The sequence below is a fragment of the Phaenicophaeus curvirostris genome, chromosome 1, assembly GCF_032191515.1.
Source record: "Phaenicophaeus curvirostris isolate KB17595 chromosome 1, BPBGC_Pcur_1.0, whole genome shotgun sequence".
NCBI classification, from domain to species: domain Eukaryota; kingdom Metazoa; phylum Chordata; class Aves; order Cuculiformes; family Cuculidae; genus Phaenicophaeus; species Phaenicophaeus curvirostris.
The window spans coordinates 106,351,614-106,363,972 of NC_091392.1; the positions used below are offsets into that span (position 1 = coordinate 106,351,614).

Here is a 12,359-nt window from a genome sequence, read left to right on the forward strand (position 1 = left end):
AAAGCATAAGTCTGCAGCACATATAAAAACCACAGAAAAAAACAAAATCTGAATATCCCCACTTTGAGGTTTTGGTTTCTTTACCTCAATATTACAGGAATGGTATTTTCTTCCCTTCATGGAAGGGAAAACCAATTCTGCTCTGTCATTAAATAAAATGCTTGAAATCTCCCAATTTAAAATTCTGTGCTTTACTCATAGGATCTAGCATCTTATTGGGTAGATTTGTTTTTGAAAGGAGATCTAACATGACACTGTGAATTGCCATGTCCTTACAAGATGTTAGTTGATGCTTATCTTTACCTTCATGGAAAATGACAATGCGTTTACGCTACTTATCAAAAACCAAATTCTAAGCTGCAAGTAAAAGCTGCTGCGGTACTTAGAGTAACTGTCATCAGCGAAGTTGGTCTTTACAGTAACCAACCATTTTGAAAGACATCAGTGCACATTCATATCTTCATTATTCCAGCAGAAATGCAGACACTGCCAATTTCATGACTAGGAATCCCTTGTTGAATAAAAGACGTAACACCTGCTTTTTAGCTAAGTATTTGGGAGAACACCATTATGAGCAGTTACCAATTTGATCTCATGTTTTCAACAAGGGCAGAAAGAACTTTGTTTTTTCAGCTCTCATCTGACACGCAGAGAACATAATCATACAAAAATGTATTTGAACTTTATTTATTATGGACATCAAAGAAAAAATGAACAGTAATATGATCTCTTTTAAAATTTGTTTGGGCTGCAAAATCTGTACCACGTATCTTTTGCATTTCTGTAAATATTTGGTTATGGGGACACTTTATTGATGGAGCTGTGCACGTGGCAAAGGAGATGGTACCAATACAGTCCATAGACATGTAGTATCTTTTTGGAATTGACTGCGTAAAATGAATTTAAATAAAATGGAATCGACTACCCATGGCAGGGGGGTTGGAACTAGACGAACTTTAAGGTCCTTTCCAACCCAAACCATGCCAGGATTCTATGAATACAACTTATGCCTTTACTCAACAAGAATAAACCATAGCGACAGAAAAACATTTATGTCAGTCGCAGCTTTACCATTGCAGACTATAGTAATATATACATAGCAACTAATTCACAGGACGCACTCAGTTGTGGGGAATAAACCTCATCAAGTCTACTTTACTTTCTGATCAATATAACTGATGGTTTTGTGATATGTGGAGCACAAACCACGTTTCCCTGGCATCAGCTGGGGCTGCCATTTTGGGAGTCATGCAGCTGTGTCACAATTATAGTGATACCAAAAGTGCCAGCAAATTAAAGCTCTCTAAGGCTCGTTTTGGAGTTTTGGAAAGCAAACACCCTTTATCAGCCCTGGGCAACACGAGGGAGCGATCTCCATCAATCATGTGCAGCGAGACAAGAGCTGGGACAGGATGTATTTCCCCCTTAGATGCATATGGATAAACTCTCCCAGAAATCTTATAAATATTCTATCACTTTCCAAGGGCTGATTTCAATGTTGTTATGAAGAGCTTCACGACAGTCAAATCTCTCACTAATTTGGAGCTTTGGAGCCAGCTCTCTGCTTGACCTCACGTTTGAGATGGGAAAGGCTGCAAACAGGGGTGATTATACAAGCAGACACGTCTGTTCAGCACAGATCAGACAGAACGCAAGGTGTTATCGCCTCCAAAGAACGAACAGTGTCTGGAAAATCACCGTTTTAAATAAACATGCTATCAGAGGGACATTCTGTGTAACTTCCAACGAACACAATCACTCCTATAAAACTTTGCTTTAGCTTGAATAAGAACATTCCACTCTTTGTAACGGTAACTCCTTGTCTCAGGAGGAGGAACTTGGACTGCATGCTTTCGCGTCTCCTCTTCCTTTTGCCTCTTGAGCCAGCTTTCCTCGATTCTGGAGGAGGCTGAGGGGAGACCTCACTGTTCTCTACAAGTTCCTGAAAGGAGGTTGTGGAGAGAAGGGACCTGGACTCTTCTCCCAAGAGACAGGGGACAGGACAACGGGGAATGGCCTCAGGCTCCGCCAGGAGAGGTTTAGGCTGGACATAAGGAAAAAATTTTTCACAGAAAGGGTCATTGGGCACTGGAACAGGCTGCCCAGGGAGGTGGTTGAGTCACCTTCCCTGGAGGTGTTTAAGGCACAGGTGGACGAGGTGCTGAGGGGCATGGTTTAGTGTTTGATAGGAATGGCTGGACTCGTTGATCCAGTGGCTCCTTTCCAACCTATCGATTCTGTGATTCTACAATTCCCAGACCTTCACCTGAACCGCGCGCGCCGGTGAGGAGGGGTCGGGCGGGGACGGGCCCCCCGGGCGCCGGGCGGGGCGGCAGGTGCGGGCGCGGGGCGGGGGGCGCGATGCGGGGAGGGGTCGGCAGCCCGAGGGGCGGGCGGCGGCCGGAAGTGACGGGGCGGAGCTGCTTCACCTGCTGGGCGGCGCGGGGCGGTGCCCGCCGGGAGCCGGAGCCGCCGCGCGCGATGGAGCCGCCTGCGGTGCTGCTGGTGGCGGCGGCGGCGTCCCTCGTGCTGCTGTGCTGCGCAGGTGGGCGCGGGCGGAGGGGGCGGTGGCTCTGCGGGAGCGGGGACCGAATCGAGGGGGGAAACGGCGGCTGCGGGGGGGGCTGGGGGGCTTCTCCCCGGTGGCCGCGCCTCGCAGCATCCCCTGCCCGTGCCCGCCTGGGCGCGGGGCTTTGTTCGCCGGCGCTGCCCGCGCCTCCCCCCACGGCAGCGCCCGGGGGCGGCGGGAACAAAGGCTTCGAGCCGCCCGAGCCGGAGTGCGCGGTGCCTCCCGCGGAGCCCAGGGCTGCTCTGCGGGGAGAGGGTGGAAGGGCGAGCTTCCAGGGGGCTCTTAGAATCGTAGAATAGAATCATAGAACCACCAGGTTGGAAGAGACCCACCGGATCATCGAGTCCAACCATTCCTATCAAACACTAAACCATGCCCCTTAGCACCTCGTCCACCCGTGCCTTAAAAAGACCCGTGTCTCTTGAGACCTGGCTGCCCGGGACTCGGTGGAGAGAACGAATTGGAGGGTGGGGGGAAGGGATTTGAATTAGGTGGCTCTGAACTTGTTTGGTTTTCTTTTAATCTCGCTGAGAGAAAACAAAGGAGTAGGTAAACAGACGTGCCCACCCCAAACCAAACCACACTGGGCCTGGGCTGCTAAAAAGTAGGTAGATGTTTTCATCTCGAATGTTTTCATCTCCTGTAAATGAACTCGCTTGGAGTGCCAGCTTAACCTTTCCAAAACAGATCTTTTTATTATTTTTTTTTTTTTTTAGAAAAGGTTTCCACAGAAGTTGACCTGAACTTAGATGAAACTAGCAAAGATGATGAAACACCTGTGAAGGTTCATGTTCACAGTAAAATGTCCATCAGTGGTGTCAGGAAGCTACTTTTTGTTTCCTGTTGGAAGGTTAATGTTTTTATTGATGTCACCGCTGTTTTGGGAAATTACTCATGGGATCAAAATTCTGCGTTTGTAATGGAGTGATGAACTCTGATCCCCTGCGAGAAAGGATGTTGGTAGTTCTGCATTAACTGTTTGTCTGAGCAGAATTAGAAACAAGATAGGGGCTGTGTAAGAGCGATGAGTTACTAGTATTTAGTTAACATGGTTAATGATTAAGACTCATTGAATCATTTCATGTAACTGAAGCTGTGAAAAAAAGTTTGTTGTGAGTAGAATTTCTATATTTACTGCAAATTAGTTGGCTCACTGCTGCGACATCAAAGGCAAGGATACTATAAAGCTAGGAATAATTAAAATATGAGGAAGTGCAAAACCTGAACAAAATTTTACACTTTAGCTCTACTGAAATATACTGGTGCCTTCAGATTTCACTGTGAAATTGAATGACTTCATAAAGAAAGTAATATGTTTGTATTTTGGTTAGGAATGCCTTTTGTGTAGTTATTTGAATGACTGTACCCTGAAAGGCACATACATTTCAAAGTTCTCTGAAAGAAGTTATTTAATAATCTGTGTATCATTGGAGTTGGCTTGTGGCTTTTTGCCCATCAGATTGAGTTAGTATTTCTGGGTCTGTGTTCCAGGTAGCTATCACTTCCTTCTCTGAGGGGATGGATGTCAGTAAGTTGCTGTTCTCCATATGGACCCAACTTAAAGGAAGCTAACTTTTGTGCAATTGAGTGATGGCTGTTGACAGCAAAGAATTATCTACGTGTTGAAGTCTTTACTTGGGTTTGCAGTGCTGCAGTAATTTGTTGTGTTAAGGTTTGCGCTGTGTGCTGTTTTTGCAGCTATTTTTTTGTCTGTAAGGCTTGTGTTCCTTGTTTCACTGTCGCTAAAAATAGAGGATTCAAAATAATTGATTTTCTATAAATAAGGAGACTTATCTTGACTGTACAAAATACACCTTCAGCAGGCAAAGGGGCTATACTATTAGGTGTTGAAATAGGAAAATGTTTGGATTTAAGTTGTCCCTGAACCCTGCTCAGGGGTTTAATCCCTCTGTTAAAATCAATTTCACAGTCGTAAATAAACAAATTGGGAATTTTCCTTTCCTTGCAGGAAGGAAAGAGTTCATCTTTGAGCATTTCAGGGTAATAGGGGAAAACAGTTCTTTTCTGCTGTCTTTGTAATTAGTAATGAATTAATTCTAGTGACTGCCTTAGTATTACATAGCTATGCAACTGATAAATAACTTGTGGCAGTTTTTCTCCTTGCATTGGTGCTTCTGGAAGATGACTGCAGTAAGAGGTTAGTGCAATGAAATTCAGTCTTCTGCTGTCTTGCAGACTTCTGGTATGAATTTACATTTGGATGGCTGTTTCTGTACTCATAACGGCATTTCTAATTGCAGTAATTCTTTATCTAAAAATGCCCTCTTAAGTCTGTGGTGAATGAGAAACCGTTGGCCATTTGGTGTGTATTGTAGTTAAGTATGATCAGTCATTTTAAGCAGTTGGATTGCCTGAATGTGCAAATTGTGTTTAACCTAAATGAATGCTGTATAGTTATTATCAATAAATCCCTGGAATAGGGTAATAGGAATTATGTATGTCTTCTGATCTTGAAATATTTCATTGAGATAGCTGATACTAAACTGTTTTCTGAAGAACAATACAGAAGAGGAAAGCTCAGTTGTGACGTTAAGTGCTACCAGATGATTCTGTTAGAGCTTATATTGTGTAAAGTGAAGTATGTTTGTTTTATTAATTCTAAATTTTCTAGAAAGTGTGATCATCTTAAGAGCTAATATAAAGAAATTCTATTGTTTGTCATTGTCAATGGCACTGAGCATGTATTTGCCTATGCTGTGAATTCAGAGGGACTGTGTATGTATTGGTAACCTTTTCTTGACTCTATAGTGTTGAGAAAATCCTCTCATTCCACTTGGAGCAAATACAAGTTTCTGTTGTATAAGACTGAAAATAAATATAGGTGCTTAACTTGTGATTAAACAAATAAGATAATGACCTACACCTGTTAAACCTTACAAAATGTGTAATGGCAGATAACAAATCTTCAGTAACTATAAAAAGTTAACATAGCTGGATATGTCTATGCGTATAAAAAAGTGACTATATCAGTGGTCTGTTTAGCCTTCAGAAGGTATGTTATACAAAATATTAATACTGTGCATATAAATGCTCAAATTGAAGATAAAACTTTAAGTAGAGTTCTAAGGTATATCTAGGTGGGAATTTCTCAAGTCTGATGCAATATCTTACTGCTGTTCATGTGTTGGTGTGTTGTTTTGTGGGGTTTTTTTAATTTTTACAATAGTAGTAGGAGTTAATTTTGTACTATATTGAGGTTTCGCAGTGTATGATCATTTATTAATAGTGTTAAGCTTTTAAATAAAACTAGACTTCTAGTAAACTTTAAGAAAAGTCTGTTTATCGCCCCATTATTAAATTTGCAGAAATGTTTCCAATAACATGGCATGTCAGCATTTGATGGCTAGTACACTTTGTCAAATATGTATGGTAAGGAACTTAACCCTGTTCATGTTTTTATGCATGCAGCAGGATCTTAGAGAAGCTTAAATTAGGACAAATTTGACTACCATAGGAGTTAAATGACCATTCCTATCTCAGTCTCTTAATTGCTAAACATGGTATGTTTTATCCATTGTGGACTAATTGTAGCAAGTTGCAGGATTCAACTTCTTCAGCCTCTGTTGAATGAGAAGTTACCTGAAGTTCAGGACTATTTTTAGGTTCCCCACATCTTAGAATTTCAAGAAGTGTGAAAATCTTTAACAAGAGATGACTTAAACAACTAGTTACTGCTGCGACATTGACCGTGATGTTTGGATTAGTGGTTTTGCCTTAGCTAATCTGTGTTTGTCAGAAGGTATTTTATGCATTCAGAATGCTGCTGCAAGATTGTTATAGCTTGGCACTTGGTCTCATCCGACTGCCCCCCCCCTCCACACTGGCTTTTCCTGTGTTGCATCAAACTTCAGCTGCCTGCCTGTCTTCACTTCCAGTGCTGTGACAGCCCCTTCCAAAGCCAAGTCTGCTTAATATAGAGATGAAACTGCCACTCCTAAATGTCTGGTTCAGCTTCCATTGCTGCTTTACAAAAAATACATTTTCATATGAGCACTTGTATGCTTTGTTACTAATTCAATTCGTGCTTTGAGAAATTCTTTGTAAATATCTTTGAATCTGCCTCTGCATCAGAGTGTTTAAAACTCATTTGCCTCAGTGGGCTCAGACATTTGTGCAGACGATGGAACTCTGTTTTGGGGCCAATATTGTTTCATCATACTTCCTAACTATTTTAATCGTTTGTTGCTTGTGTGTGTTCATAAACTTTTAATGGCAGGGATTCTCTTTTTGCTCTTCTTGCAACTTCTGATTTGTTTCATGGAGCTTTTAGATGCTGTGTGAAATATGAAAAATAAGGAGAAATTTCAACAATTGTGGGGTTCACCAGCTTATAAGAATGCCTGCGCACGCTGCTCCCCCCTCCCTTACATCAATTTAATTGTTCTTCCTGTTTTCTTTTTTTTTGCTTTCTTTTTAGGGAATTCCTCTTTTTATTAGTGTGTGTCTTTCAGGGGATGATTATAAGAGCCACTTCAGCCTGTTGCTGTGAGAGTAAGTGGCAGCAAAGCCATAGTTCTGTGAAAATCTTTCAGGAGCAGCTTGAACATAAGCAATCCCTGCATCCTTGCTGATGACTTCCTTTACTGCACTACTGCCTTGATTGTGTGAGTGCATTGTGAATGGGTATGAGTTGAGGCTGCTTAAAACTTGCATTAACTTTTTAAATCAGTTATGTTGCATGATTTGGAATGAGAAAGAGTTTTGCTGATAACGTGTGCTGGTACAGGGAAAGAATGAGTGACAGGAAGGATGGCAGAAGAACATTGGGAGGTATTCTGCTTGATCAATACCCTCTCATAGGAGAGAAATGTATGCATAACTTTGACCTGGGGAATCTTGGCTGGGGAGTTGGACTATATCACTAAATCAGGCAATCAGTTGAATGGCTAGCTGTTACCTCAGATTATTTTTTGCATCACATTTTATGTTGTACCTGGGATTCATCTAGCTCAATGGTGAGCCTGTTCAGGAAGTTTCAAAGTCAGAAAAATACTAAGTTTTTATAAGATGAGTTTTCTACCTATTCCTTTTCCTGATCCAAATCAATGAGATCAAGTCTGCATTGTAACAAGAGAGTCAACTGAAATCTCAAACCCATGTGGATGGAGTATATTACTGCTTTTTCTTTGTCATCTTGTCATCTGCTTACTGGGTCATGTATTCAAAACTTGTGGTGGAGAGGCAGGATTTGGAGCTTTATGGGCTGTAGGCTGGAGCCATTTGCCAGTGCTGCGATATTACTGTTAAAAAGCATCTGAGGTACTTGATGGTCACAAGTTTTGCAGTTCCTCTTGGTCTGCAGTTTTTTAGTAGATGTGTTTTTCATGCCCTATAGCTAAACCTATGCTTAGCATGTTGAAAAATAATTAATTGGTAAGAAAGATTTGGTGTGTAGAACGAAGGATTCACAACTATCTTAACTTGTGCAGAGTAAGTTTGTGTAGAGAATTGAAATATATAGTCATTGATCCTGCATTTTCAGCTTATCATTTTATATGTAACAGCATAACCTACACGGAATGTTTCATCTCAGTTGTTTGAAGGCATGTAAAAGTGTGTGTGTGTATATATATGTATATAAAAGCCTCCCTAAATTTTTAAATTATTAGTTAACTTTGCTATTTAGATTGGATATTCTAATTCTTTGAGCTTGCTCCTTTCTGGCTGTTTATTACGCGATGGGAGGGAAAGGAGAAAATGAGCAGACAGCCGCTTCTTTCTGTTATTGTGATGCTTCACCTTTTTAATTTAAAAACCAGAAACAACAAAGCAACTCAAAACCACAAAAACCAACCCTGTACTACTGAATGAAATTTTTGATTTTAATGCAAGCCTTGCATATGCTAGGAAAAAGCATTGCTTGCTCAGTAGCTCAGAAGAGCCGAAACCCCTTTACTCAAGTGAAAATAATATGGCTGCTCAGTTAAGTGTTTCATTGTACTTAACTCCCTGATGCATTGACTGACAGATGTGCCTAAGGCATTCACAGTTCGAAAGAGATGCTTCATTCAGTTTCTTTATAAATGCCATCAAATTGACAGGGAGAAACATTGAATCATGTGACTTGATTGCTAAGTGACTGTATAAGCCTTCAATATCAGTTTGTAATGGGAAAATGAGTGACTTGCAGGGCTGAAAGCAAAAACAACCTATGCAGTTGATGTAGTCTTGGTAGAGCAGGCTTTTGTGTGAATAAGTTGTTTAGGTTCTGATTTTTTTTTTTTCCTTTGGCTGAAAAAAATCTTTGCAATGGTTGGCCCTCTTTTCATTTTACGCTGCTTTCATTTCATTTTACGTGGCTTTCATTTTATGCTATTTCTAGATGCTTCTTAATGTGCAATGATGGTGTAGTTTCACGTTACACCTACCTGCATTACAGATGTGATGTGTCTACATCTGATATTACTTCATATGTCTGTGGAGGTTGTTGATACTTTTGGTGATGTTGGGTTCCTTCTTCCCTCCCTTGTGCCAAAGCAGCATCATTCAGCTGGTACAAAAGGAAACTTTTTTTCTGGTGTATTGTTGTCTTCCTTTTGTGTGAGTTCAGGAATTCAAACCACTTAGTGGCTGCGTGGTGCTGATTGTGTTGAGAGCTAGCAGCAGCATGGCTGGTGTAAGTGTAATGCGCAATTGCTCTCTGTTGGTGGGATTCCTTGACAGCAAACCCTCATCAAGGCTAAGGCAGCCTCTCAGCTTTCCCTTCTCTGGCTTTGTGCTTCCACCACTTACCTTGTGCGTGAGGGACTGTCTTTCAGAGAACCCCACCTGGAGCGAAAAAAGCAAAATTTCCAGTGTAGTGTCAGTTTTCAGTGGAGTCAACTCTTTGTATTGGGTTTCTGCCTTGTTGCATGAAGTGTTCTGATGGCGTAAAGGGAAGTGGTGTGATCACACCCAAGATGAGAGGGCACAACCACAGTATTCTAGTTGTCAGTCCCTTAGTACTGTACTTGAATTAGGTCATGCTGGATCATTTAAATATGACCAAGCATTAAAACTCAGAACTCAGTGATCTTCTGTTGGGCAAAACAGTACTCCTGTGCTTAAAATTAAGATTAATCCAAATTTTTGTTAAAATATTCCTTCACCCTTTATGTTGCCCTCCCCCAAAAGCATATCCTTTCCTTCAGTAATGAGATACAAATGCTTCCTCTCTCAACTTGATAAGCATGTCCCTCTCCAGTAAGGTCATCAACTGCTGTGGTTGCTAGGAGACTCGGCTGGTGACTTTGGGTTTAGCAACAAAAAGCCTTGAAGAATGTGCTGAACAAGTAAGGAGCACAAGGACAGTTATAGGAGGATGTTGGAGAGAATCTGAAGGCAAAGGGGATGTCAGGGACAAAAGTTGTAGGGAAAGAAAAAAGTTAAAGCTCAGTAAAGCTTTAGACCATGTTTTCTAGGTTTTTCTGAGTCGCATTAACTATTTCAGCTGATCTCAGTGAATTGTTGGTGGGAATGAAATTAAACTCATGCTATGTGTTTGCAGGGTTAGGGTTAGTTGGAGTTCTGTGTGAGTCTTAAATGTTTCAGGGTTTTTTTAGATGTGCGTTTTAAAGTGGGGCAGGTGATGCAATACAGTGTGAGTTAGAGCTAGTTATTAAATGCTGTCCGAGAACATCTAAACTGAAAGAGCTTTTTTTTTTTTTTAATTGAAGATGCATGCTTAGCCTATTTCCTTTTGGTTTAGGGTTTTCTTGTGTGATTTGACAGGATTTGTGGATTCACTTTAAGTCTGTTAGATACTCTGTAACTTAACAGTTGTTCTTGAATTGATGTAATTTGTTAGATTTTTTTTTTTTTTAGGTAAGACCAATGCAAGATTGCTTCAGTTTTAGCTTCTGTTTAAAGCAGGTAACCTTGTAATGGTGTTTGCAGTATTCCAAAGAGGAATAGGTCTTTTTTGAGCTGTTCTGTAGAAAATTGTGAGTTTAGAATGGCAAAACATCAGTTTGAAAAAGTAATGTCACAGCATTAAGGATCAGTACAGTAAGTTGACACTGTAAATATGCCTCAGAAAAGTGATGCTTCCCCTCACGTTGCTTAGAGGATGTGCAGTTTGGAAATGCAAGCCCTCTGTTTTGAGTCCTGGCAGCAAAGTAGACTATCCAGGTAGCAGAACTTTACCAGGCTTATTCTGACGTGCAGGACTTTTTGCCATGTTTTGCTTTAAGACCTCCTGCTGTTTCATCGCCTTCTTTTTGTATATTACAGGAGAACTTCCACAAACATAAGTCTTTTAGCTTCACCACTCTTGGAGAAAGTGTCCTGAAAACTTAACCATACCAGAGCTCTTGGAGTTTGGTCATTCAGCTTCATTCTGCTCTCAGTGAGGCAGCTGAAATGAAATGTGGAAGAGGAATTTAAAATCTTCTCTTTACTAAACACCTTATGAAGCTCAAGCTCTTTTCTCAAGAAATTGCTTTAAAGATTTAGTTTCCTGAACCATTTTTCTATTTAGTCTGGGACTAAATGGATTAGGAGGGAGGAGGTAATGTTTAGAGCAAGGGATGGGAGCCAAATCTCTTGTAGTTCAGTGCTTTTAGTCCTGGGTTGTCCTTAGTTTCTCTGGCTCCATAAACTGCATCTTTTCTGCAAAGTAGATCTTAATGAAGATGTGTGAGGACCTTAGAGAGTGCTGTGTGGGGAGGTATGAAATGCATGATGTGAACATTACATTTTTGTCTTCAGGTGTTAACTGATGTTCTACCTAGTAGATTTAGGCTAGTATAGAGAGGCAAGTTTTTATCTTATTTCTAAACTCTTTGCATGGGGCCTTTGAGGCTTAAGTAGTAGGATATGTAGCATGTTAATGTCAGTAGCTTCAGAAAAGTTAGTTAGAAGTGCATTATGCTTTTGCTAAGATGATATGGGGTTTTTTTTTTATTACTTACAGCGAGTTGTGCTTTTCTGTGAAATTTGTGTTGTAGCATTGTGTGATAACCACAGGTAATGTCAAGCATGGCAGAACGCGTAGTCTATTGAGCATATTAAACATTAACTGTTGAATGCTTGATACTAACAGGATAGTATTTTCTTTGTTAGTAAAAGCTTTGTGATTTGCCTTTATCAGCAGTGGATTATCCTAAAAATCTGAAGTCTCTGCAGTTCTAAAATTATTACATATTAAAACCAAATGTACTCTTTGGATACATATCTATTATTATATTCAGGTGCAGTAATGCTGTGCCACTTTCTTTTCTTGTTTTATTCAGTGTAAAAGAGTTTGAGTTTCATTCTGATGTCACAGGTCCCCAAATCTGTTGAATTTGCATTCTAAAGAGAGGGCGTCATCCTCTTCTGTTGTTCTTCTCCTTACCATTGTTCCTTTAGTGTTTACTAAGTTAAAGACAACTCCTTAATGACCCTTCTTTGTGTTGTTCTGTGTCATGTGTTCTGTGGAAAAACACGGAAGATGAGAAAATAAGTATGAGTAGAGCTGGTTGAAAAACTGGAATTGACTCTCTCTTCACTCCCTGTCCACCCAAGTTCTCAACCTGAATTTATGAATGCTGATATAACTTCTGCAGTAAATGAAGTTGGGGTTAAGACTGTGTCAGACCTCATCATGTTGTTTTGGTATCACTTGAGGATACTGAAGCTTTGTGATGATAGGAAGCAGCAGGAGGTTGTGGGGTGGTTGCTTCTTCTTGTGTGGATTTTCAGCCTCAACTAGGCACTCCTCAGCTTGTACCTTCCTGGATGTGTACTCCCTACATGCGGAGGATGTAAATTTGGCTCCCTGAGTTCTTCCTTATTTCAGAAATGTGGT

The 12,359-nt window shown here is 40.7% G+C and overlaps 1 protein-coding gene across 1 annotated transcript in view; it reads left to right on the plus strand.

Annotated features, from left to right (window-relative positions):
* Positions 1 to 2,361: 2,361 nt before the first annotated feature.
* The window catches only part of CXADR (CXADR Ig-like cell adhesion molecule), a 32,751-nt gene continuing 22,753 nt past the window's right edge, over positions 2,362 to 12,359 (plus strand). Inside the window, exon 1 of the mRNA XM_069852724.1 lies at positions 2,362 to 2,545. Coding sequence (XP_069708825.1) covers positions 2,362 to 2,545 — 184 coding nt within the window. The remainder of the gene's footprint in view (positions 2,546 to 12,359) is intronic.